Source organism: Phaeodactylum tricornutum, chromosome 25, assembly GCF_000150955.2.
Source record: "Phaeodactylum tricornutum CCAP 1055/1 chromosome 25, whole genome shotgun sequence".
In the NCBI taxonomy this organism is placed as follows: Eukaryota; Bacillariophyta; class Bacillariophyceae; order Surirellales; family Neidiaceae; genus Phaeodactylum; species Phaeodactylum tricornutum.
The window spans coordinates 250,827-274,262 of NC_011693.1; the positions used below are offsets into that span (position 1 = coordinate 250,827).

A 23,436-nucleotide genomic window follows, 5' to 3' on the forward strand; every position below is an offset into this window, starting at 1 on the left:
AAGCTAACGAAACGTGTAAAACAACCATACCGTATTCTGGTGGTATCGGTGGGAATTGGGTTTGATACATTCGAGACGTGTGCACATTCGACTCGTCCCCTTTGTATAGGTAGCGGTGGTGGGCATTTCGTCTCGGATTTGACTGGGAGGTTTGGTTGTTTTCGTTCCCTTACACACCGCACACGTCTCTACATACACGTGGGTCATCGTCGAGCCTCGTTCCTGTGCTGCAAAGCGCCAGTGCTTGGTATTTCTTCTTCTACTATCGGGCCATGTGGGTCTTCTCCTCCACCTGTCGCTGTGGTGTGCGGCGCGTGATACCGAGCTGGGTCGGTGCGACACGGATGGCTGCTTCTACCGGTGCCATCACGAAGGATACTCCGCCAAACGGTAGAGCAGCCGGAAAGAACGTGTCCGGACCAAAAGTCAACGGGCGCTCCCGATCGGAAACGCCATCGTGGCATCCGGGCACCGCAACCTTTTCATCCTTGTCCGATACGACTGTGACGAGCAAAAGCACAATTGCTACCGGCACGGATGGATCCAGTACCTCCCCACGACTGCCGCATCATTCACAGCCGCTCGGATTTCCCTTGCCGGAAGACGAACACGCCTGTAGTGTTTCCTTACCGACCTGGTCCGCAGTGGTGGGATACGAAGAAGGCGATCCAACCACCGTACAGGCCATGAAATGTGGCTATCCACGATTCGTCTACCATCCCTACGTTCTCCAGCTTATGGAGTACGTGCTGGAAACGCACGGACACCCACACGAGGATTGTCTCGTTTTGCCGAGTGCGAATGCCGCCATTCGTTGCCGATCCTTTCTACAACAAGCGGTAGAGAACAAACCGCCTCGTGTCGACAACGCTCTATTGGAAAAAATCGACGGGTGGCCATCCGGTGGTGGAACCGGGGACTATCGGAATACGGACATTCGTTTGGTACGTGTGGGTGCCGCGGACGTTCACGCCGTCATCTTTCCGGCGGAAACGCTGGCGGGGACTCAAGCCAAGTCCTACTGGCAACATGGTGGAGAAGTTGTATCTTCCCGGCGGGCGGCCCGGTGCTTACACGATCTCGGGGTCGGTTTGCATTCCCGCATCACGGATGGGGCCTGGATCTGCCACGACATGATGCCACAATCCGACACCGCGCCCGACTACTTGCGCCGGCAAATTGCCCGGTGGGCCAAAGTTCCCAGTGCCGATTCGGTCTTCCTGGCGCCTTCCGGTATGGCGAGTATTTACACGGCACTGCGATCCGCGCGGCGTTACCAAATGGAAAAGGGGCCGAACGCCACGGGGGGTACTTCGATCGTGTTTGGCTTTCCGTATCTGGATACCCTCAAGTTGTGTTCGCGTGACGAACTGTGTCCGGGTGGCGTCGAGTTCTTTGGACACGGCGATGCGCAAGATTTAGACAGTCTGGAACGTTTACTGCGAACCAAGGGCAAAAACGCGGTTTGTGCCGTATTTACCGAAGTCCCGTCGAATCCGCTTTTGCAGTGTCCCGATTTGTACCGCCTCCGACAACTCGCGGACGAGTACGACTTTTTACTCGTCGTCGACGATACCATTTCCAATTTTTTGAACATTAACGTGCTCGAATCCGGCTTGGCCGACGTGATTTGTTCCAGTCTGACCAAACTTGTGTCGGGACGTGGTGATGCCATGGCGGGCAGTGTCGTGACGAACCCGCACACGGCTGGAGGACGTTGGATGCAACGGGACTTGGCCCAATACTACGACGAAACCTCGCACGGTGGGCTTTACGAAGGGGATGCCTGTGCCATGGTACAGAACTCGCAGGACTTTGTGTCGCGTAACGCGGTAATTAATGAAACGTCCGAAGCATTGGCCAGTTGGTTTCAGCAGCACGGTGACGTCGAGAAGGTGTACTACCCCAAGCTGGTGTCGACCAGAGATCATTATGAAGCTGTTCGGTCGGGTGGTTACGGTGGACTCATGAGTGTGGTGTTGGAACCACATATGTGCCAACGCACCTTTTACGACGCCTTGAATGTCGCCAAGGGACCCTCCCTAGGCACCAATTTTACGCTCGTCTGCCCCTACACCTTGCTTGCACACTATCACGAACTAGATTTCGCCATGTCCTATAATGTTCAACCCAATCTACTGCGTATTGCGGTTGGCCTGGAACCGCTCGAAGTCTTGCAGGACAAGTTTGAAGAGGCCTTCACGAAAAGTCGACTGCATCCGAAAGTATGTATGGACACCGTGCAGCAAGCCAAACAACAAACGCGATCGTTTTCGACCCAATCTAAAGGTTCATTTGGAACACTGACCCGTCGGGAGAGGAGGGCTAGGTCGATGCCATTGTTGCGATCTTCTATAGCTCTATCTGGTCGGAGGCTGGACTCATTTGCACTGTAATTTGTGTTTTTGGACGACTTTTTTGGTAGCTTGACATTTAGAATTTGTCTAGGAAATCAATTGAGTATAGCCGTTTTACTTTTATTCTGCTGCCGTCCATGTATTCTGGACGCACCATCATCAGCGATACTGTTTCGCAGAGATAGGGGGGCAGCTATCGTCGCGATGCACAACCATCCACACAGCTCTCTATGTCATAAACTCTCCATCTCCCTTGTGGGTCACGCTCTTTATAACCCCGCCACTTTCTTTGAAATCGATCCAGGCCTTGTAGTGCGACTGCGCTTTGTGATGATTAATGGAGTCAGGATTTTTGTAGATTTCGTAAAAGAAAAACTTGTTTTGCGCATCTTGCGAGCGAATCACGTCGAATCTCAAGCATTCTGGTTCCTTGCGTGAACCCTCTGCGTTGGCTTGGATCATAGCCAAGAACTCTCCCATGCGATCGGGCTCAATTTCGGCCTCCACCACAATGCAAAACGGACTTTCAGATGAGGAGGATGCCGCCATACGAGCGCGAGACTTCGGGGCAATAACAGTTTGAACGAATGGCCGCGAAGGAGTAAAAGCCGATAACGCAGAAAAATGAATTGCCCAAAGTAGAATAGAAACTATTGGTGTCAATTTCATCATCGGTATGGACAAGTATGGAGGTAGATGATCTCTTCGAATGGAAAGATTGGCTTGTATCGACTTTGCAGCCTCACTTGTATAGACTCATTTCCTATTTTACTATTTTTTTCGGTACGTCGGCACGACATAAAGATACCCAGGCTTGGTTCAACTTGGGCGAACAGTTCGGATCCGGAGCGATCGCCCCTGTTCTGGTGAAAACGCCAATCGTTTGCAGTCCGACATAATTAGCCTAACTAGAGTGAGAAGAAAACTAACTGTCAAAGTATAAGGTCAAAGGGTAAATGCCTAACGAAACATCACCTATAGTTTATCTACTCATACTTAAAAGAGGGTTCTTGTCCAGTAATATTCATCGCAGCAACAATGTTGCAGAGCTCGGCCATGCGCTTAGAATACCCAGCTAACAAACAATGGAGAGACGAGCAAAGTGTTAGCAAAGTTTCTTGATTCGGGTCCTTCTCTTTACGTTAACGTATGTTTGACATGTAAGTCGTACCTTCATTGTCGTACCACGCATAAATCTTGATCATCGTTTTATCAATCACCTGCGTGGACAAGGCATCTATGATACTACTGCGAGTATCATTGGTATAGTCTGTGGACACGAGAGGCTTGATTTCGAATCCTAAGATACCCTTGAGAGGACCGCTTTCGCTTGCTTTCTTCAGCGCCGCGTTGACTTCTTCGACGGTGACTTCCTTGTTCACTTCAAAAACACAGTCCGTTAGGGACGCATTCAGCAAAGGAACACGGACGGCAAGGCCGTTGAGTTTTCCTTTGAGCTCGGGATAAATTTCAACAATGGCCGTGGCACTACCAGTGCTAGTTGGGCACAAGTTGGTCATTCCCGATCGAGCCCGACGCAGGTCACTCTTTTTCGTATTAGGCATATCCACCAACGTTTGCGTGCTAGAAATGTGCAAAACGATTATATCGTGAGTTTCTTGAGTAAAATTTGACGTAGTCGCCAAAATCATCAGGGCGTGCCAACAAAAAAGGTCTTACCCCGTGACATCGTGAATAGTGGTGATGCAACCGTGCTTGATACCAAAGTTTTCTTGAATGACTTTAACAACTGGCGCCAAGCAATTGGTAGTGCAGGAAGCGTTGGTGACTAGTGTATGATCAGTCGTCAACTTTTGATGATTGCATCCCAGCACGACGTTGAGGGCACCGTCCTCCTTGACGGGGGCGCTGACTACCACTTGCTTGACGCCCATGCCAAAGTACGGTTGAAGGGTCTTTACTGTCAGAAACTTTCCCGTACATTCCATGACCATGTCAACACCCAGACTGGCAAAGTCGATCTTGGTAAAATCTTTCTCTTGACTGAAAGTGACCAATTTTCCGTCGACGGTAAAGGATTGGCTATCCTCGGCGGCCACGACAGATTTGGACCAAGTGCCATGCACTGAATCGTACTGGACGAGATAGGCAGCGGACTCACAGCTGCATACGTCATTCACGTGCACAATTTCAAGTTCGGGATCGTCCCACGCATAACGAAAGCAAAGACGACCGATACGGCCAAATCCGTTGACTAAGCATTTCACGGGCATGGTGATTCAAGCAAAAAGACTAGAACTGGAAAGGGAATTGAGAGTGAAGAAATAGAGGTTAATTTTCGACGTCGATGACCAGATGAATCTTTTCTGCTTCAAGTTTTGTGAGTGGATAGCGGATCATGTAGACTTCCTTCATAGCAGACGATCTTCATCACCATGTGCGTGGCAACCACAGAGTTCATTGCTGGGATTGACAAACTTCCAGATCTTGGTCGCCACTTTGTTCGTTTTATGAGGTTCGTCTTCGCGAATCCGAGGACCGCACTCTTTCAAAAAATTTCATTGGAAATTGTTATATCAGCGGTTTTCAACTATTAGCAAATGGGACATTATATCGACAGAAAAAATGCAAAAAATTGAATCGAGAAGATTCTGGTCGTATCGACAGAGGGCCGACATGCTCCAGACATTTACCCGGAGGTTCGCCACGAGAGCCGGAGAGGTTCTTGGATTGCCTGTGAGCACATCCGACCCATTCTCGAACGGATAGAATTCCGGCAAAACATAGTCTCGCAGTCATAGTCACTATCTGTAAAGACGACATCACGAAGCGAATATCAAAATCATAGTTTCTCACAGCCAAAAACGTACGGAAGTGATTGATTGACTGCTGCTTCGCGATGATATTCATTCGTTTGCCCATATTTACCCGACCCATCTAGATAGCCACGCACTTGCAGCCCTTGCCTACACTGTTTTTCAGACTACTACCAAAAGAGCCGACGCGTTCTTTGGACACAAGGCCGTGGCCACTCTCCAACCAAATTAGCTCATCGCGCGGCGGTTCATCGCTTTGAGAACGAGTCACCTCTCAACACCTTACAAACATGGCCGGCTATGTTACGCGCTGTGCAGAATCTTTCTTTGGATTTCTTGTTAGAATTACAGCAAACTTTCTAGGGGCCGTTTTATCCCATCCGTCCGTGGAAACCGCCGTCGCGAAATGCATCGTCCGGGGCATGAACGATTTCTTGACCCAAGATGAACTAGATCGACACGTCAAGACGATGAGCGCAACGATGCAGCGGAATCAGCCTGAGCTCGCGCGAAACGCTGGGCAAGACTTTCCTAAAATTGTGGGCAGCTTTTTCCAAGGGATGCTTTCGCCGAGGAAGGAAAAACAGCTACAAGACGATGTCACTCCACCGCAAGCTGCCAACTCAACAAACAACGCAAACGGAGCGAATTCGAGTGTTACCGCTGGCACAGTAGCCAAAACGCCACCGTCCACAAGGTCTCACTCTCCCATGCGCATATCCAACCAGGATGCCAAAGTATTAGTATTTCCTCTCATCCGAAAAGAGGACGTTGCACACAGCAGCCAGGGACGACTAAGACTGCGGCACAACGCGGTTGCCGCAAGCGACACAGCATCCGTGAGTGATGAAGATGACGATGATATAAAAAGTTCGTAGCAAAAACAGTGTACATCTTCGAATAGGAAACGAAGAGCCTGAAGACGAAGCGCATCATTGTTTGTTCGCCTCGTTGGCATTCTGGAACAATTTCTTCCTTGGCAAAACTAACTGTAAGGTGTCTTTGAGATCGTGCTACAATCCGTAATGCAACAAGCTGTTTCACTTTAACGTATAAACTATCGAACCATCTTTCTTTACATATGCGCGCCTATATAAACCTGAGACATATTACTTCAAAATCTTTCTATTTTAATCTCTTTCCTGTTAGAGGATAGATGTGTCGACCACATCCAATACTAAAGACTACATAAGCATCAAGGTCTCTGCCCCACCTCTACAGAGCTTCTAAAGTGTCCCAAACCGTTACAGCTGTCGTCACCGTTCCAAACACAGCCCCTCCAATCAACAGTACCCACGAAGGCACTGACAAGGACCAATCGTCCAGGTCCCGACCCAGCCGCACACCCAGAGCGCCGGGTACGCAAAACCCAAGCATGCTGGTAGCCGTACCTCCCAAAACTCCAAAGACGACGGAAATGTCGGGCACCACAAGGGCTAGGCACAATGCCGAGCCAGCAATCCCTATCGTCAATCCAACGTGCTGTCGCATGTTCCATTCAGATTCAATTCCGGCCGGTCGAGACGCTATGCCTTCATCCAACGGCGTCTCGATCGCGTCAACTTGAGCACCATCTTCATTCCTGAGCCCTCCTTCGCCATTTGCAAAATTTATCTGCGGTTGTAGTGGCGTTCTCTCGTCGCTTTCATCAACGAGAACATCTCTAGCGGCACTCATAGGAAGGCGAGGTTCAGTGACCTCATCTTGGTCCAATAATAATGCCGCTGTCAAGGTTTCGTTTCTCACAGGCGGGTGCAATAAGACTTTCGGAAAGAAAATGTCCTGGAGCGTAACCCGTGCTGGAAAGACATTAAGGGGAAACGCAAACGTGACCGCGACTCCCATGAAGGCTGCCGCTGCTTGCATAATGCCATGCATTTCGTAGCTGGAAAGAATGTTGGGAGTCACATCCTTGCCAAAGTCGGCCAATGCCACAATCGAGATACTGCAATAAAGTGTCGCGCAAATAGCAACTGCCGTCAATGTGACGAGGCGCATACGGTCCTGTCGCAAAGTGTGTCGATTGGTGTCGGGGATGTGCGGAATAGCGAGCTCCTGGTATATTGCACAGACGTTGACTTGGCAACTAAACGCAAATAGTACAATAGGGCAGGCTGTCAAGACTGAAACGGACCCATGGGCGGGCCATAAAAAGTCGCCAAAATCATTGTGCATACTCATCGTATTGGAGGCTCGGTGCAAGGTAAATTCAGCCAGTGTATAATTTGTCGCATTTGTGGAGGCTCCTTTACCTTCCAGCAAATGTATGAAAGCTGCAAAGACAAGAGTCCCGATGGAAGCAATTCCTACCCCACTAGCAAATTGAAGGGACTGCATACGTCGCAGCAAACTCAAAGGCAGCATTGCAGTCATCCATACGGCAGTCATGGATAGTGCTCGACTGTTATACCAAAGGAGATTGGATCGTTCGAGGATATCGCCGACAGCAATCACATATGCTACTGCACATCCCCCGCAAAAAACAACAATCGACACCTCAACGCAAACTCGCCAATGCTTGCCAAACAAGGCTTCGACCAATAATTCATAGGTGAAAAGTTGGTAGTGTTCCGAAGCTTGGACTAAAAGCTTGATGGAAACAGCTGTGGCAACAGCCGACGTCAACAGTAAAGAAAGACCCAACACGATTCCTGCCTGATAGAAAGCGTACGGCAAGGCCAAGACTCCCGCGCCGAGCGTAGCGCTGCACAAGTTCGCGACGGATCCCATGAAGGATGCCCCGCTGGCTTGTTGAATTATTGCCAGATTCGACTCAAATGATTCGGACATGTTGCTGCCATTTGGTGCTCTGAGATGCTCTTCGGCCCCATCGAGCCAGAGACTGTAGACTTGCGAAGCGTCCGTGTCCAAAGCACTTCCGTGATCATCTGAAGATGACGGTAGCGGCGAAGCTAACGGATCTCGGTCTCGTGTCGAGTGCTCGCTATCGATGCGAGTACTGGGACTCATTCGTTCTTCCCTTCGTGAGCGGAAAACCGAGCTATATTTTCCCTGTATTTGGCTGAATAGGACTTCTTCAACTGCAGCAGTAAAACAAAATATCAGAAATTCAATTTGCAGCGAGTACGACAGACTGGGCTGACTGGTCGTATGCACGGTGTTTTCACAGTCAGTGGACCTGTCATCCATTTGGTGCCATGGTATGTCCAAGAATCTCAGTCAAACGTCGTTCCACGAAATCCCACGTCGAATCCACAGGTAATATTGGCTGGCTGTCGTAGTGGTCGTTTGGATCCAATGGAAAAACCACTTCTGTACAGAAACAGTTTTTCGCCCGACAACCTGGCAAAGTGGGACGTGGAACGCTGGTCCGACTTGCAAGATGATCTCGAACATATCAGCTCTCGATTTGGACGCCGCGCACCAACTGACACACCACTCCACTCTAGAAAGAAGCCTATTCTTCTACCGCGGGAGAAGACTGTATTGACAGTCATTTACTTTAGGGGAATGTCCTACAGGCAGTATTCTGACCGTACTTGCACGTTTGCCACATACACGAACACCAGGCAATAGACAAATAAAATTATACTTAATAATTTGGGATAAATAAATTTGTAACTGATTCGAAACAGAACATGCGAGGAAGATGGAGGAAACTCATGAATAGGAAAGAGATAAAGTCGGATATAAATTGGAAATTGTCTACCGATGAACCATTCTTCCGGTGTTTATTACGGAATGACCCGTAGAAACTCCGAGGAACGGCGACGGCACTGGTCTGGGGAATGCAAAACCGGTTTTGGCTCGAGATTCGGATTCACTTCGATCATGCGCGTAGAGTTGATGATGCGAATTATCAAGAGTACAAGGAGACATCGGACTAATCATTCGTGCGACTTCCAGAGCGGAGTAACTTCTATCTGGCTGATCCCGGATTTGGTATTCACGAATGATGAAGGCTTAACATTGGCCGTCGTAGTCTGATCGTAAGGTCGGGCTATACTACATACTTTTACGACTACCAACCAAGCCCGTCGGAGCCGGCAGTTTACTTTGAAAAGTCCAACCGGGCTTAATTTTGCTCCCTCGAAATGCTATGGATTGGGCTGAGCAGACTAGGTTTGGCGAAGGAAGGTTTGACCGGTAGTACGAAATTGGTTTGTTCAGTACAATGGCGAAATGACGTTCTCTCCAAAGTCGCTCGAAGTATTCCGGCATGGCCTCCATTGCTCGTTTGATTGGTAGGAAGTGGACACCGTTGGATTGCTTTTTACTCGTCACAATATACAGTACGCCAAAGCAGTGGACTCTGGGAGTTCGAAAGAATTTCCCTTTCTTTGTAGAGCCATAGCTCCGATAGAATGATCTAACCGTGGTGTCATTGTACCAAATGTCAAGTGTCTACAATAGTTATAGACGAAGGCGAAACGTGGAAGGGTGCGTCGATACTTGTAGGCTGCAGTAAATGCGTGGTTTTTCTCCGACCGTTTCGTTTGTCCGGGTCGGCCTTGTTGTTTTTGACGAATGGTTTCCAATTCCAAAAACACAAAATATCTCCCGGCATCTTTGGTAGACGACGTCGACGTTGGAATTCGATGGGTAGCTAGTTCCTATGCGATCGATACTGTACCCAAAACATAGCTATTATGTATTATATATATATCAACCATGGACCACGAGAGGGAGTCGTCCGAACGCCGAAGAGCTCCCTGTTAGCTTCGGACGGTACGATCGTTGCCGGCGCCGGAGCGGTCCACGGAGATATGGCGCGATATCATCTGGCGCGCGCGGAACTTTCGGAGGGCTAGATTGGCTTGGATCCAATATGGACGGATCCCGAACGTCCGCGGCCGAGGCCTAATTGAACGGCATTCGCGACTCGAAAATATCCTATTTAGGAAACCGTTTCCCGGCCAGGAAATTTCCCGATATATGTTCGATTCGACTCGGGATTGTTGAGATATACAGCCATACCCAAAATCTGAATGTGAAAAGCGGTCGAATCAGTAGACAGGACTTATTCAATAATCGACAAAAACATTAGGAAACGAATGACTGCACCGTTGAAGTATACAGCCCCGTACCAGTCATCGAAGCATCGCGCCGGGGCCTAACTGTCTCTTTGTTCCTATTTGCAGAAACGCTGTCCCCAGGAGGAGTTAGCCGGGGCTGTGACGGGTTTGACGAATGGGAACACCGCACCGCTCCTTTCGGAAAGACTCCCGAGACTCGTTCCCGCGCGTGGGGGGCCCAAGAGGATGGAATGTACCGAACGAAACCTTGCTGGGCACCGCGGCTATCGATACCTAGAGGAGGCCACGGGTGTGATCTTAGGTGCGCGCAATCCGCGGTTGCCTCCAACGTGCCCGTTTGATACCATAATTTTGGCAAGGACCATCGAAACAGCCTTCGCACTTTCTACCACAACTAGCGGTTTGCGAGATCCGTTTGTGTATTTTTTTTTCTACTCTTTTTCCTTCGGCTATTCTCATATTCATTGCCATTGTCATTGACTCCGTCCACACACAAATCACACACACACACATTCACCTTCACAGTCCCAAGAATGTCCCCCAGCATGGAAGTGATGAACAACAGCATGTCGGGAAACCATCCTCCGCACGACAATTACCTTTGCCGCGGTCCCGAAGACTTTTCCGAATCGAGTGAGGCGAACAACAGCGCTTCCAGCAACCCTCTCGGTTTGGATTCGGCTCCTGTCGTAGAAGGCGATCACGAGATCATAAACGATGAAGACGACGACAATAACAACAACGATTCCCCAGCCCAACAGGTCTCGAAACCCGGTCTACACGACGTGTTGCTGGGTCGCGGGGGCGGTACCAACAATCACCAAGGCAACGTCTTCTTCCGCAAGCTCGTGAACGAACACAAGATGCGCTATCTAGCGTGCTCCAAGGTCGACAAGCCCAAGGTTGCCCGAGAAGTCGTGTGCTTGTGGCGGAAACTGACTCCTCCCGGGCGTTTCTTGTCGCGCCACGAAGAGGCTCGGCGGGGACCGGGATCCGTCAAGGCCGCGGATACCCTTTGGTACGAAGTCGGCGACAAGAAGGCCCGCGAAAAGGCGTCCCAATGTTTGCGTGAACGCACACCCGACGTTCTACCCTACATTAAGCAATTGCGGGAGCAACAAGACGCCATTACGGAACAGGGTGTCTCCCTCGTGCAACAACAATTGCAAATGCAACAACAGCAAGGCCGGCGGCACGAACACCGCCACCAACAAGATCATCAACAACAGCATCAACACCCGAGCTTTACTTCGCACAACACGTCACTGCACGGACCGGCCTTTCCGCGTCGCAATTCCATGCCCGTCCCGCACGAATCGTTTCAACAGCGACCTTCGATGCCTTCGGGACCAACGATTGGTGGCGCCATGGGGGGTGCCAGGATGCGCGGGAATCACTTGGGTGGTTCCAGCCGGGTGGTGGTGGAATCCGCCGGTACCAACGAATCCTTTGGCCGCTGTACCTCCTTACCGTCACGATCGTACCTCATGAACAACTCCGATCGCGGCTACTACAACGATTTGCCCGTCGAGGACGAGTTCTACCGGACTACCAACCCCTCCAACGGGGATCACCTTTCCGAACTCGAGTACCAGCACAACATGATGCTCATGCAGCAGCAGTTGGAAATGCAACAGATGCAATTAGAGCGGTTGCGTGCGCAACGAGCCATGCAACAACGAATGCACGCTTCCGAATCCAGCATCTTCGACACGGCCCCCTCACAACCAATGCGACACGGATACAACGCCAACAACAACAACAGTCATCGGCACAGTAGTATCCATGGGGACGATTTCTTTGAAGACCAGCTGCACGGGGACTTTCAAGATCCGCTCTTGACCATGCCGGCACAGCCGGTTTCGCACACCGCCGCCACGATGCGCCGGATACCGGGCGCCATCAAGCGCTCGCGCGATGAGCACGTGATTCGGACCAGCCACACACTACCCGACACGGCCACGTCCCGCAACGGCAACAATACCACCGAAAGTGGAGAACTGACCTTGGAAGAATACCGTCAACAACTGGAAGACTACATCATCAACAGTCACCAGCAGCAGCAGGAACCGCACAGCCGCGACGGTGTTCTGGCAGTGGCACCGGACATTGATGACGAAGAACTCGAAGATGATTGGGAAAAGGAGAAGGAAAAGAACTACGCTGAGCAGCGATCACGCGGCGTTGATCGTAACGCTTCCGGGATGTCCATGATGAGTGCCAAGACCACCAAGTCCAACATGTCCATGGTCTCGGGCTTTTCCGGAATATCCGACCTCATGAGTCAGGATCGCGAAACCAAGATGAATTTGAATCGCAACCTCTCCTCCAACTTGTCTCTCATGTCGGATATGACGGATTTGTCGCAAAATATTGATACGCTCAGTATTTATGACGAGGAAAATTAAATGACCCGTGGGCATCCGCACATCCGGGCGGTCTTCCCCCTCTCTCCCTTTTTCGGGAAAGGAAAGAATTGGAGTGGGACCCGGGAGTGCGGAATAGATCCAATCTTTATGTTAGTCAGCATTTATGACGCATTTGCCTTTGCAGTTGCCTTTTACGTCACATGTTTCATAATGAACAACATTTTCCATCTAAATTCCTAGTCATACCTATATACTATCGTGGCTCATTCTCTCAGAATACCGCCTTTCTTTTTCTCTCGATTCCAAAACAAGTGAATATTAGTCTATTACATCACTACTTAATTGCCACATATTTGTACACAAATACAACTTGTCCGAATTTACCATTAGTCTAAATCGTTCATATTTTCGTTAGAAGCTTCAGCATTGTGTTCGTTCACTTTGCTCACGGGTGTCGTATCAAGGTCATCCGACTTTACGGGCTCGTGGGCGTGAGATGGTGGGGGTGTTGGAACGACATTGCTAGAAGCAGAGGCCTCGTTAGGTTCCTCATCGTCTTTTCGTTTCGCCTTGTCCACCAACTCATCCAACCCAGTAGCTCCCGCAGTATAGATGAGGCAAGAGCAGCAGCAAAACATCAACCCAGCAATCAAAAATATCGGAAACAAGATCCAGAAGGCGCTGTAACCTGTGTCTGATGGATCCTGAGTATCGCTTTCGAAATCGTTTTCCAGCTTTCCGACGATCAAACATACAACAATGACCTGGAAGAGAGACACGCAGCATTGACCTTGTGCTTTGGCCTGGGCATCCATTGCACTTTGATCAGCCTCAGTTTGCGCTTGTTGCCAAGCCCTGAATGTGTCCTCGTCGAATTCAATTTCTGGCTCCTCGGCGTTCTCGCTCGTATCTTTATCCACCTGCTCTGCGGGTGCCAGATTGCTTCCTTCTGTGTCCTGCTCTTCCTCCGAGTGTTCTACAGTCAAGTTGTTTGCCGGTGCTCCGTGGGGATTCTGCCGTAGAAATGTTTCATTCTTTGATCCGAGTTGATCTGTTTGACTCGCTTCTTCGTCGCTAGGAATTTCCTTGTTGCCTGCTTCACCAATGTCTAATGGCTCAACGGGGGCAGAGGTTGGAGAATGGAAATCCTTCATATCACCTTCGGCTGTGGCCCACTCCATTGACGATTGCATAGCCGCCATTCCGGTTGATACCGGCAAATGTCCCACCTCGATGTCTGTGTCGTTTTCGCCTTTCTCCTTTTCGGCGCTGTTCTCGTCCGATCGTCCCATAACAACAACTTCTTCACCACTTACAGAGCCACAACAGCAACTGAAGAGTCCTCGAGCTACGTCTTGACACAACAAAATCCAAATTGGCAAAAATACTAGCCACCAAGAAGCATCAATCTGGCCTTCCACTTTCGCTGCCACCAATGCAATGAAAGTGACGCCGAAAACGAGCATGTTCCCTGCCGGTGTTACCACAGCTTGGGTCATAGCGTCCATTGCTTCGAATTCCGGAGATGTCGTCACGCGTATAGCCTCTACGTCGTCGTCCGTGAACTCAACCCCTTCTTTCGCCAATATTTCCAAAGCGGCTGCAACAGCCTCCTCGTCTACGGTAATGACGTGATTGTCCTTCAGGACTTGAGCTCGTCGTTCCTCCGACATGTCCTCCAAACAACATGCTTCCGTGGTTTCCAAATGCTGTAGAGAAACCATTTTCTGAAATTCGTCCTGTGCCGCCGCAACCACAAGGTATGCGCTCAAAACACGACAAAAGATTGCCAAATAAAACGGGACCGAAGCTCGGTGCCAGTGTTTGTTGGTCGATAACGGCTCGTCCCATTTCTTTGCCAAAATAATCAATCCACTGAGAAAACAAACGCTAGTGAGCAAGGTTGCAATAACTTGAGGTTTGGCTTTATTTGGTGCAAGAATTGCCATTGCTACCCAGAATATTAGCAGCAGCCCGTACAACATCCATGTTGGTATCAGAATTACAACCCAGTCGGTATTTTGTAAAGTACCCTCTTGTTCAATGACTTGATTCACTTTGGCAGCAACAAGGATGGGCTGCAGCAACAGAATCATAAAGACGATTGATACCACCACAACCAGCCGCGTCTTGTCAATCGTGCTGGCCTTGGCCAGATTTTCGTACAAACGAGCTGGGTTGTAGAGGCCACCCGTGTGTACAAACCGGTAGCGTGCTGGCGAATTCCCCAACACCGCGTACTGTTGCCGGTGCTTCTCGTCGCCGAGTACCCCGTAGGCTTCCTGCACCTTTTCGTATTCCGCCGCGGCTTCAGCAGCGTTTTGCTGCCGCCGCTGCGCAACTTTGTCGGGATGCAGCTCGAGTGACTTTTTGCGGTAAGCCTTACGAATGTCGTCGATCGAAACGCGACGCGGATCATCGAACCCCAGGACTGCGTAGTATTCCCATTCGTCACCGTCCTTCGGCGGGAGCAGCGCCGGGAATACGTGGAGAAGTAGGAGCGTACTCAGAGACATTGCTGTCAAGGCCTCGCTGAGAGAAAATAAAAACGGTCAACACTGGTCGTGAGATGATGAACTGGAAACGTGACTAGCTGTTACGCACTGTCCTGGTAGCGCGAGAAACGAACGGCTTCGAAGCAGCCATGCATTGTGCGTTCAACGTCCCATACGCTTCCTCTTCCTACTTGCCATTCAATCTTGTCTGTGCGTGACTAGAGAATTTTCTGAGTTGTCTTGGTCCCTCGACTCGTGGAATCGGAGTATCACCGAATGGACGAAAATAGAAATTCACTCCGTGATTTTGAATTCCTTCTTGTCGTACACCGTACGGTCGCTATTGGGAACCAACGTACGTCACAGACGGGGACTGCAAGTAGTCGCGGCGCGCAGCACCGTACGCACGCATAGGACCCAGGAAAGTTTCACGTTCCTCCGGCCGCCAACCAGCGACTGCGCTACCCAATCTCTTTCTGGACTATGGTATCTCGCGAACGAAAGCTGCGTCGTTTGTGTTTTGCGAGTCCGACGCCCCAACATCCACCAAACCGCTCATATTGGCAAGAAAAACCGTAGACGTTTGCAGACTAACTACATGCACCCTATTTTTCGTAGTCACACGCCACCATAGGACCAATTCGTTTGTTTACAGCGGTAATATATTAAGAAAAGATCTTGGTTTCAAACAAGGCTTCACCATGAATGATTTCGGAAGCAAACATGCCCAAAATTCCCAACATGGCGAGTCGTCCGTTGCTGACTTCCACGTTCAACAATCGCAATTGCTTGGCCGACTGGTCATCAAGGGCCACGCCAAAGTATCCGGTACCAAAATCACCAGGCTTTCGTCCGGGACGTTCCTTGACGAGAAACTCGTGGGCTCCAATTACGACGGCCATTTGCACCCATCCAGCGAGGGGGACGACATCCAAGGCGGCGAGGCCGTTGGGGACTTCGGCGAATTCGAGATTGGCCGACGGCGACAAGAATCCCTCAAAGCGGTAGTTCTGCTGCACCAGTGTTCCCAAAGTTGCGGCCATGGCAATGCGGCCGTGCTTGACTTCGACCCCGCGGTAGTGGCGAAAGTTTTCTTCGCGCGAACCGTAGGGACCCCGCGTCGTGAATCCGAGAGGACTGGACCGAGGAAAAAATAAAACGAGACAAAAAAGCGTCGGTGAGAGAACGTGTTTGGATGTACAAGAAAAGTACGGACCCGAAGAATAGAATCAGCTGCGACTGTATCGCACCCGACGCGTATTAGTGTCCGATGAAAAAGCAAAGCGACTCACTCAAAGAATCCAATCGGTGGCAAAACCCCAATTTCCTTTTCCGGGGCGACGGCGTTCAAGGTCGACGACGACTTCTTGACGGAGGTTTGCGGAGCAAAGGCCGCGACCGAGGCTGCCGATACCAGTAGAGCCGTAAGCAATCGCATCATTTTCGGGATCAACAAGCAGTTGAACGGTGCTTTGGATAGTGTGTGTTGTGTTGTTCGAAATGCGTGCCGCGAGCGTGTCGTCACGTCCAGCAAGACGGGGTTGGTTGGTGTTCGCTACCCGTGTACAGTGTACGCTTTTCTCCCTCTAGGATCGAGAGAATTTCCACCGGTGCCTCACGTTCGATGGCACACGGCGGACGGGGGAAACTCCCGTGGTTGTCGGTGGTTGGTAACTGTGCAGTAGGTACCACTCGATGTTGCCGATCGATCCAATTTGCAACTTCAACCGTGACTGACGTATGAGAGTCCGTGTTTGACGAGTCCCACGAACATTTCCAAACATGTTTGTCCGTATCCGTGTCGAGGTCCTGTTGGGTTGTGTGTGCAGTCACCGATCAAGGTCGTCTTCTGTCTGTGTGTGTAGGGTGAGTCGGTCGGTGTCTCCGTTCTTTGAAGCACACTCACTGTCAAAACTATACCGTGCCGCCGGCTTCGTTTCGGTTCCGGAGCAAAGCAAATTCCTCCGGTACTCCGTCGTACAACTCGAACAAGAGTAACTGTAAAGTACTACCTACCTACCCCCTTTTAAGGATTGTATGTAGCCTTGTCAATTTAGACAGCTTGTGTTTACCAATGACTAATTACTGGACGAGTATACGAGTCGCATCCCGCATACTGCGGACAACGAGGCAACGACGGATTCTGACACCCCCCACGACGTCGACATTGTTGGAGCATCGGGAGTCCTCGCTCACGGACCGCGTTGGTAGACACCGCTGGGTGAGTCATTATCATTCCCACTCGGACGATTCGTACATTCCCAAGCCGTCAATGATTTCTCTGGCCAGTTTGACGGAAGCTTTTTGGAACGTACAGTCCCCGAAAAAGGGCATTGGGTTCGATAATTTCATTCCCAAGAATGGCAAAAAGACTGGTGATGCGTCCAACGGAGAGAACGAAAGTTCCAACCAAAACGACAAAACGAGTCAGTCGAATAAGGAAGATTCCACTGAGGGATCAAAGAAAAAGGCGGATCCGTTTACCTCTGGACCCTTTCAAGCTCGTCAAGAACGGCAGCATGGAAAGCAAGGTGGTGGAGGCGGCAGTGGAGGGCCTGGGAGTGGTTGGGAACCCTGGATTTCTACCGTTGCGCTCCTACTCTTGGCCTACTATTTCACCGGCGATAGCCGAGAAGAGGCACACTACAGCACACCTGCCGATCCCGCTACCGGCGGTTCAGCAGACCGCGAGATTTCTTGGCACGACTTTCTCCGATTACTCCAACAACAAGATGTCGTCAAGGTCGTGGTTTCGGACGATCGACAGTCGGCGCGGGTTTATCTCAAGCCCAACGCCTACGGACTACAGGCCACTTCTCGCTCCTCTCGTATGCATCAATCTGCCGATCAGGTCGCGGTGGAAAAAGACGGGTTCCACGATCAAGACCAGGATCACCTGGATGGATTGCATGCCGGCCCCAATACTGCGGTTGGTTCCCCTTCGCAAACACGACACATCCCGTTCTTTTACCGCATGCAACTGGGTAGTGTCAGTGCTTTTGAGAGCAAACTGGACGAGGCTCAACGCGCATTAGGCCGCGATCCAGCCTCGGATGTGCCGGTACAGTACGTCGCCGACAGTAGCATGAGTCGAGAAATGCTCGGCGCCGTACCCGGCCTACTCATGGCCGCGGCCTTGTACGGAATGATGCGCTTTGCCGCCGGAGGTGCCGGTGCATCAGCTGGTGGACGAGGAGGAATGGGCGGAATCTTCCAAATTGGTAAATCGACGGCCAAAAAGATTAACAAAGAAGACGTCACCGTAAACTTCGCGAGCGTGGCCGGGTGTGACGAAGCGAAGAAGGAGATCATGGAGTTTGTCGACTTTCTCAAAGATTCCGATCGCTTTACCAAACTCGGTGCCAAAATTCCGAAAGGCGCACTCTTGTGCGGACCGCCCGGTACCGGTAAAACGCTTCTGGCCAAGGCCGTGGCGGGGGAAGCCGGAGTACCCTTTTACAGTATTTCCGGTTCCGACTTTATCGAGATGTTCGTCGGCGTGGGCCCTTCCCGAGTTCGTGATCTGTTTAGTGAAGCTCGTGCCAACGCACCTTGTATTGTCTTTATTGACGAAATCGATGCCGTTGGCCGACAGCGCGGCCGCGGTGGTATGGGTGGGAACGACGAACGGGAGAATACGCTGAACCAATTGCTCGTGGAAATGGACGGGTTTGAAACAAGCACCGGTGTAGTGGTGCTGGCCGGTACGAATCGCGTGGATATCCTCGATCAAGCTCTGACCCGACCCGGCCGATTCGATCGCCAAATTACCGTCGACAAACCCGATCTCAAGGGTCGTCGGGAGATTTTTAAAGTCCATTTGCAAGGAATCACCTTAGAAGACGACGTGGAAGATGTAGCGGGTCGTTTGGCAGGTTTGACGCCGGGTTTTGCCGGGGCGGATATTGCTAATATTTGCAACGAAGCAGCCATTGTGGCTGCCCGCCGTGCGGGTGAAACTGTGATCATGAACGACTTTGAAAAAGCAACCGACCGTATTATTGGAGGATTGGAGAGTAACAAAATTATGTCCATGGAAGACCGAAGTATTGTCGCGCACCACGAAGCTGGACACGCTGTTGCGGGCTGGTTTCTGGAACATGCTGATCCTTTGCTGAAGGTGACCATCATACCGAGGTCCAGCGGAGCGCTTGGTTTCGCCCAGTATTTACCAAAGGAAGTGTTCCTGCGGACGCAGGATCAAATAATGGATATTGTCTGCATGGCCCTTGCGGGACGTGCCGCGGAAGAGATCTTTTTTGGACGCGTCACTACTGGTGCTTCGGATGATCTACGACGCGTTACGGATCTGGTATATAGCACAATACAATTATATGGAATGAACAGCCGTCTGGGGCAGCTTTCGTTCCCTAAAGACCCGAATGCAATGTGGGAAGACCGGCCGTACTCCGAAAAGACTGCAAAAGCTATGGACGAAGAAGCTAAACTTACTGTGGACTCAGCTTACGAACGGACCCTGAACCTCCTGCGGGAAAAGAAGGATGATTTGGAAAAAGTTGCGAATATGCTGTTGGAAAAGGAAACCATTACACACGACGACATTCTGGAGCTAATCGGACCCCGTCCGTACGCGGGAGACCCGGCGTACGACGAATTCGTCAAGCGAGTCAAGAAAGTCAAGTCCGAAATTCCTGAGGAAGATGTAGCTACCGACACGGGCCCATTGACTCCAGGACTTGCATAGCGTGCGAAAAAGCTCATAAATACGATCAACTGTTCTTCTCTATTTTGTACCTTCTACTCTAGTTTTGAACCTGTTTGGTGGGATCGCTCCTTATTGTCCTTGAAAAAGCTAAATTGTGCCGAGCCCTCAAGCAGAGAGCACCGTGTTGGAACCTGGCGAGCCAATCATACATCTCACAGAATTATTTTGGAAATTGCTATCTTGACAACAGCAGCTGTCTTGACTTATCGAAATTGTATGTCGAAATCCAAGCGGGGGACTTCATTGCCAGTGCTCTCAGAGACACGAAATGAGGAAAATTAAGTGCAGGGTTCCTCATCGCCAGTGCTCTCACAGACTATCATGTCGAAATAAAAGTGCGGAGGTTTTCATCGCCCATGCTCTCACAGACGATGATGCGACACTCTGCCGCGGAAAAAGCTCTACGGTAAAATAGAAAAAAATAACGGTTGGCTGAAATTACTGGTGACCAGTTTATTTTACTGACTGCGGTCAAGAGTTTTTTGAATAATCAGCAGTAGTCTGTTTTCCCGTTTAAGCGTCCCGAAATGAGTCTAGTCCCCTACACCTCAGCTGAGTGCTCCCTTGTATGCTCATCTCCGCCGCGTTCGCCCACGCAAGGGGAGGAAAATTTCTTCACGGCCAGTTTGCGACGAAGATCTGGGGCACCCTCGCGCAAAGCTTGGCAGACCTTTTCGTAGGCACGGTGCTCATCAATCTCTTGCCAGCCAAAGTGCCCGCTCGGACCAAGCCCTGGGCGTTTGGTACGTTTCAGGAAGCGGCCGCCACGCTCTTTGACCAATTGCACGATGAGTATGGCAATTTCCGGTTTCTCGACACGCTTTGCCGCCAAGTAGGCTGCCTGGTGTTTGTTGACTAGCTGACGAAAGTATTGATTGCCTTCATGCCAGTTTGTAGGGGCGCCGCGACCACAGAGGACGTCGGTACCCTTTATTTCAAACACCAAGCCAGGCGATGAGCTGCGATCACGTTGTAGGTACACTACCTCCGGCGGGGACGACTGCAACGAAGGATCGTGTGTCTCCGGATGGTGCGCTTGATTGAAGGCGGGTGGATGGGCATGCTGGTAATAGGAGCGGTGATGTTGGTGGTAGGAATGATCGTACCAGCTCGCCGGCTGATATTGCTGGTGCGGTTGGGGATAGCTCCGAGGAGCAGGTTGACGATACCTCGGAGGCTCAAAGTCTTGATAAGCTGGGTGTCGTTCAAAAGCTGAGCTGTGCTCTGAGTGGTGTGAGGGTGGTTGTTGGTAGGAATAGTAGGAGCGTTCTTCTGCCTCTGTCGTTTTCCAGTAGTCGTCTGTGTGAGGTATCATGATGAGATAAAATAGATGACATACGAATTCAAAAATATGAGACTTTTCTGTAGAGGTATGCTGCACACCGCCTCTCGTGAATACCCATGCCCCTAAGTGTACGCATACATGTGCCAACGGGTTGCGTTGTGTCTTGACGATCGCAAAATAAGAAATCTAAGTTCCATCCGTTAAAAAGCAACCAACAATTCAATGTATTAAAGCTCGCTATAAAATGGATAACTTAGATACTGATTAGAAATAGGGTTTTCCTTCAATGAGAAATCATAGAGACATATCGTTTATTCGTGGGACATGATTGGAACGACCAAAGAACTCAAATACAGTTCACCTCTACATACTCGGGGGGGGTATCGAAAAAATTCTCTTAGGCCACATCCTATGAAATACAATCGTTGACAAATCCCTTCGTAACCATTCCGCGAACTCATGCCCCGTGTCCCGCGTTAGCGTCGCATTCAACGGAAGGAAACATCGTTGCGCGCCGGCTGATATTATGAATGTGTACACAACTAATTTAAGTCTTAGTTTGAGAGCATACTGACATGAAAGGCTTTCTAACAGGAGAGACTGGTCCATCTGTCCATATTTGGACCGTACAAGCTTGAAAATGACTTTCGATACGGTGAATTCATGAGCCACAGGGAGCTGTCTAAAGCCATCTTTCTTTAAAGAGGATCAGTTCTACTCGTTAGCTATTCCACTTTCATAGACTTCTCGTGTCAACAATCCATTCTGGCTTAGTATTCCCTTATTGACTGTATTGGGCTAAATGTTTCTCAGTCTTTGCCAATTAGCCTTGTTTTAAACATCGGAAAGGGGTGTTGTAAACAAAGCTACTAGCACTTCAGAAGGAATTTGGGCAAAGCCGATTTCCCTGCGACATTGTCGACTTTCTTGATGTGGCTTGCCAAAAGACAGCTTCAATTGAGGCTGCTTCGGATGTTCCGTCGCATATGTCTAGGTTTTCTTTCTGTTTTACCATACCTGGTGGTACAGATCGCTTAAGTGAAGTCAACAAAACAACTGAAATCACAACTGTCACTGAGTTTGTAGGCATCCAAAGCTTCTCCTTTAGCGTTGCCACTCTGGATATTGTTTTCATTCTTTTCTCTCTGAGCATGGGGCCAATTGATCAAAGAGCCTAGCAAGCAATATAGTTTTGATGTTTCCATGTTAGCAAATGTGTTGCTTTGCTTACAGTAAGTAATTTTCTTTACAAATAAACAGAACGAAAAGGTTAGAAAGGAGATACGGAGCTCGCTCTCCCCGACCAAAGGTGGTAATGTTTGTTCGAATAGTGAGGGTGGTTCAAAAGTTCTCGTTGAAGTGGCTGGAATATCCCAGAAACGAGTTGATCATGTAGGGTTCGTTGTTCAATTTTTCGTGCACCATTAAAGCCAAAATGCCCATTTGTGCGGCTCGGCCGTTATTCAACTCGATCGCTCGTTTCTCCAACTGCTCCTCCGGAGTTGCGCTCCACTGAAACAAACCGTTCCGCAAGTCCCCGGGATATTGCGCAACGCCCTTGCTGTCTTTCATAACGACGACCTCCAAAAATCCGATCGCGACGAAAATGGCTGCGAGACCCGATATAGGTAGGCGTTCAAAAGCGGCCAACCCGGCGGGAATGTTCGAGTACGAAACGCCGCCGATCGATCCCGGCCAACGAACTCCAGCGCTCGTGACCATGTGTCCAACAATCGCCAACATGGCGACTCGGCCGTGTTTGATTTCGACGTAGCGAAGTTCATCAAAACGGGCTTGGTCGGCACCATCACACACACTCAACGGGTCCCTACGAGGATGAAATAGTAAACAGCCGTGAGTGTACGGATTTCGCGCAGTGAGTAAAGTCGTGCAGTGTGGTAAGATATGTTAGAGAGGCATGCGGGGGGAAATGACGATACTCCTTACCAGAATCCCAGCGGCTTTTGGACTCCGAGTTCGTCTTCAAATCCTGTGACACGCAATGCGGTATTGGAGAGCTTATGGGAACCACCATGGGCCATTGCAAAGGCCGCGACCGAATCGGAAAGTGACACGGCCGTCGCGACTACCACTATAACAACAGAAACACCGAATAGCTTCATAACCGAAAAAGGATCGATGCTTTACGGTCGTTGTCGAGTCAAGGTATCTTTGCCAATGGCAATGCCATGCCAACGCGTCTCTCTACTAGACAGGGCAGGGCAGGGTATGGCATACGACGCTACGGCCAGCACGAATTGGGTCCGTCCAGGATTTCGGTTCAAGTTTTGTGGGGAGACTGGAATTTGAAATCTGTCGTTTATACCGGTAAAAGTACGAAAGCTTAAACTCCAAAATCCGAGTTCCTAGATACAGCCGTGCCAACTCCGTGCCGGTCGGTATCTCTCCTTTGTGACTGTTCCTGCCAGT

General features: G+C 50.2%; 11 protein-coding genes across 11 annotated transcripts; 4 read left to right on the forward strand and 7 right to left on the reverse strand.

Moving 5' to 3' along the window:
- Nucleotides 1-9: 9 nt before the first annotated feature.
- On the forward strand, nt 10-2,437 carry PHATRDRAFT_49903 (predicted protein; the record flags this gene model as incomplete). The annotated part of the gene is made up of 2 exons (XM_002184645.1): nt 10-2,225; nt 2,426-2,437. Exons 1-2 carry the CDS (start codon nt 273-275, stop codon nt 2,435-2,437), a joined length of 1,965 nt encoding a protein of 654 aa, XP_002184681.1. The 5' UTR covers nt 10-272.
- A 226-nt stretch (nt 2,438-2,663) lies between these two features.
- On the reverse strand, nt 2,664-2,867 carry PHATRDRAFT_8324 (predicted protein; the record flags this gene model as incomplete). Its single annotated transcript, XM_002184723.1, has 1 exon — nt 2,664-2,867. A coding segment is annotated over one exon (204 nt), but the record flags the coding sequence as incomplete, so codon positions are not given.
- A 443-nt stretch (nt 2,868-3,310) lies between these two features.
- GAPDH_3 (predicted protein) lies at nt 3,311-4,814 on the reverse strand. Its single transcript, XM_002184724.1, has 3 exons — nt 4,038-4,814; nt 3,529-3,941; nt 3,311-3,432 (listed from the first exon to the last, which is right to left on the reverse strand). Exons 1-3 carry the CDS (start codon nt 4,589-4,591, stop codon nt 3,344-3,346), a joined length of 1,056 nt encoding a protein of 351 aa, XP_002184760.1. The 5' UTR covers nt 4,592-4,814; the 3' UTR covers nt 3,311-3,343.
- A 610-nt stretch (nt 4,815-5,424) lies between these two features.
- Nucleotides 5,425-6,012, forward strand: PHATRDRAFT_49905 (predicted protein; the record flags this gene model as incomplete). The annotated part of the gene is made up of 1 exon (XM_002184646.1): nt 5,425-6,012. The coding sequence occupies one exon, from the start codon at nt 5,425-5,427 to the stop codon at nt 6,010-6,012; it is 588 nt and encodes a 195-aa protein (XP_002184682.1).
- Nucleotides 6,013-6,349: 337 nt separating this feature from the next.
- On the reverse strand, nt 6,350-8,104 carry PHATRDRAFT_40731 (predicted protein; the record flags this gene model as incomplete). Its single annotated transcript, XM_002184725.1, has 1 exon — nt 6,350-8,104. One exon carries the CDS (start codon nt 8,102-8,104, stop codon nt 6,350-6,352), a length of 1,755 nt encoding a protein of 584 aa, XP_002184761.1.
- Nucleotides 8,105-10,495: 2,391 nt separating this feature from the next.
- Nucleotides 10,496-12,730, forward strand: PHATRDRAFT_49907 (predicted protein). Its single transcript, XM_002184647.1, has one exon. It carries the CDS (start codon nt 10,665-10,667, stop codon nt 12,537-12,539), a length of 1,875 nt encoding a protein of 624 aa, XP_002184683.1. The 5' UTR covers nt 10,496-10,664; the 3' UTR covers nt 12,540-12,730.
- A 125-nt stretch (nt 12,731-12,855) lies between these two features.
- On the reverse strand, nt 12,856-15,096 carry PHATRDRAFT_49908 (predicted protein). Its single transcript, XM_002184726.1, has one exon. The coding sequence runs from the start codon at nt 15,014-15,016 to the stop codon at nt 12,887-12,889; it is 2,130 nt and encodes a 709-aa protein (XP_002184762.1). The 5' UTR covers nt 15,017-15,096; the 3' UTR covers nt 12,856-12,886.
- Nucleotides 15,097-15,660: 564 nt separating this feature from the next.
- On the reverse strand, nt 15,661-16,436 carry Lhcf17 (protein fucoxanthin chlorophyll a/c protein; the record flags this gene model as incomplete). The annotated part of the gene is made up of 2 exons (XM_002184727.1): nt 15,661-16,132; nt 16,288-16,436. The coding sequence occupies 2 exons, from the start codon at nt 16,434-16,436 to the stop codon at nt 15,661-15,663; spliced, it is 621 nt and encodes a 206-aa protein (XP_002184763.1).
- Nucleotides 16,437-17,927: 1,491 nt separating this feature from the next.
- PHATRDRAFT_16391 (predicted protein) lies at nt 17,928-19,700 on the forward strand (the record flags this gene model as incomplete). The annotated part of the gene is made up of 1 exon (XM_002184648.1): nt 17,928-19,700. A coding segment is annotated over one exon (1,773 nt), but the record flags the coding sequence as incomplete, so codon positions are not given.
- Nucleotides 19,701-20,134: 434 nt separating this feature from the next.
- Nucleotides 20,135-21,036, reverse strand: PHATRDRAFT_49911 (predicted protein; the record flags this gene model as incomplete). The annotated part of the gene is made up of 1 exon (XM_002184728.1): nt 20,135-21,036. One exon carries the CDS (start codon nt 21,034-21,036, stop codon nt 20,263-20,265), a length of 774 nt encoding a protein of 257 aa, XP_002184764.1. The 3' UTR covers nt 20,135-20,262.
- A 1,311-nt stretch (nt 21,037-22,347) lies between these two features.
- On the reverse strand, nt 22,348-23,048 carry Lhcf12 (protein fucoxanthin chlorophyll protein; the record flags this gene model as incomplete). Its single annotated transcript, XM_002184729.1, has 2 exons — nt 22,348-22,834; nt 22,954-23,048. 2 exons carry the CDS (start codon nt 23,046-23,048, stop codon nt 22,348-22,350), a joined length of 582 nt encoding a protein of 193 aa, XP_002184765.1.
- Nucleotides 23,049-23,436: the final 388 nt, after the last annotated feature.

Excerpts from the sequence above, each read along its gene's own strand:
- GAPDH_3 (XM_002184724.1), bottom strand. The coding sequence starts at position 4,591 with ATGCCCGTGAAATGCTTAGTCAACGGATTTGGCCGTATCGGTCGTCTT. Across the intron at positions 3,942-4,037 it reads ACTATTCACGATGTCACGGG|CACGCAAACGTTGGTGGATA; the intron begins GTAAGACCTTTT and ends GCACATTTCTAG. Across the intron at positions 3,433-3,528 it reads TGCGTGGTACGACAATGAAG|CTGGGTATTCTAAGCGCATG; the intron begins GTACGACTTACA and ends ATTGTTTGTTAG.
- PHATRDRAFT_49907 (XM_002184647.1), top strand. The coding sequence starts at position 10,665 with ATGTCCCCCAGCATGGAAGTGATGAACAACAGCATGTCGGGAAACCAT.
- PHATRDRAFT_49908 (XM_002184726.1), bottom strand. The coding sequence starts at position 15,016 with ATGTCTCTGAGTACGCTCCTACTTCTCCACGTATTCCCGGCGCTGCTC.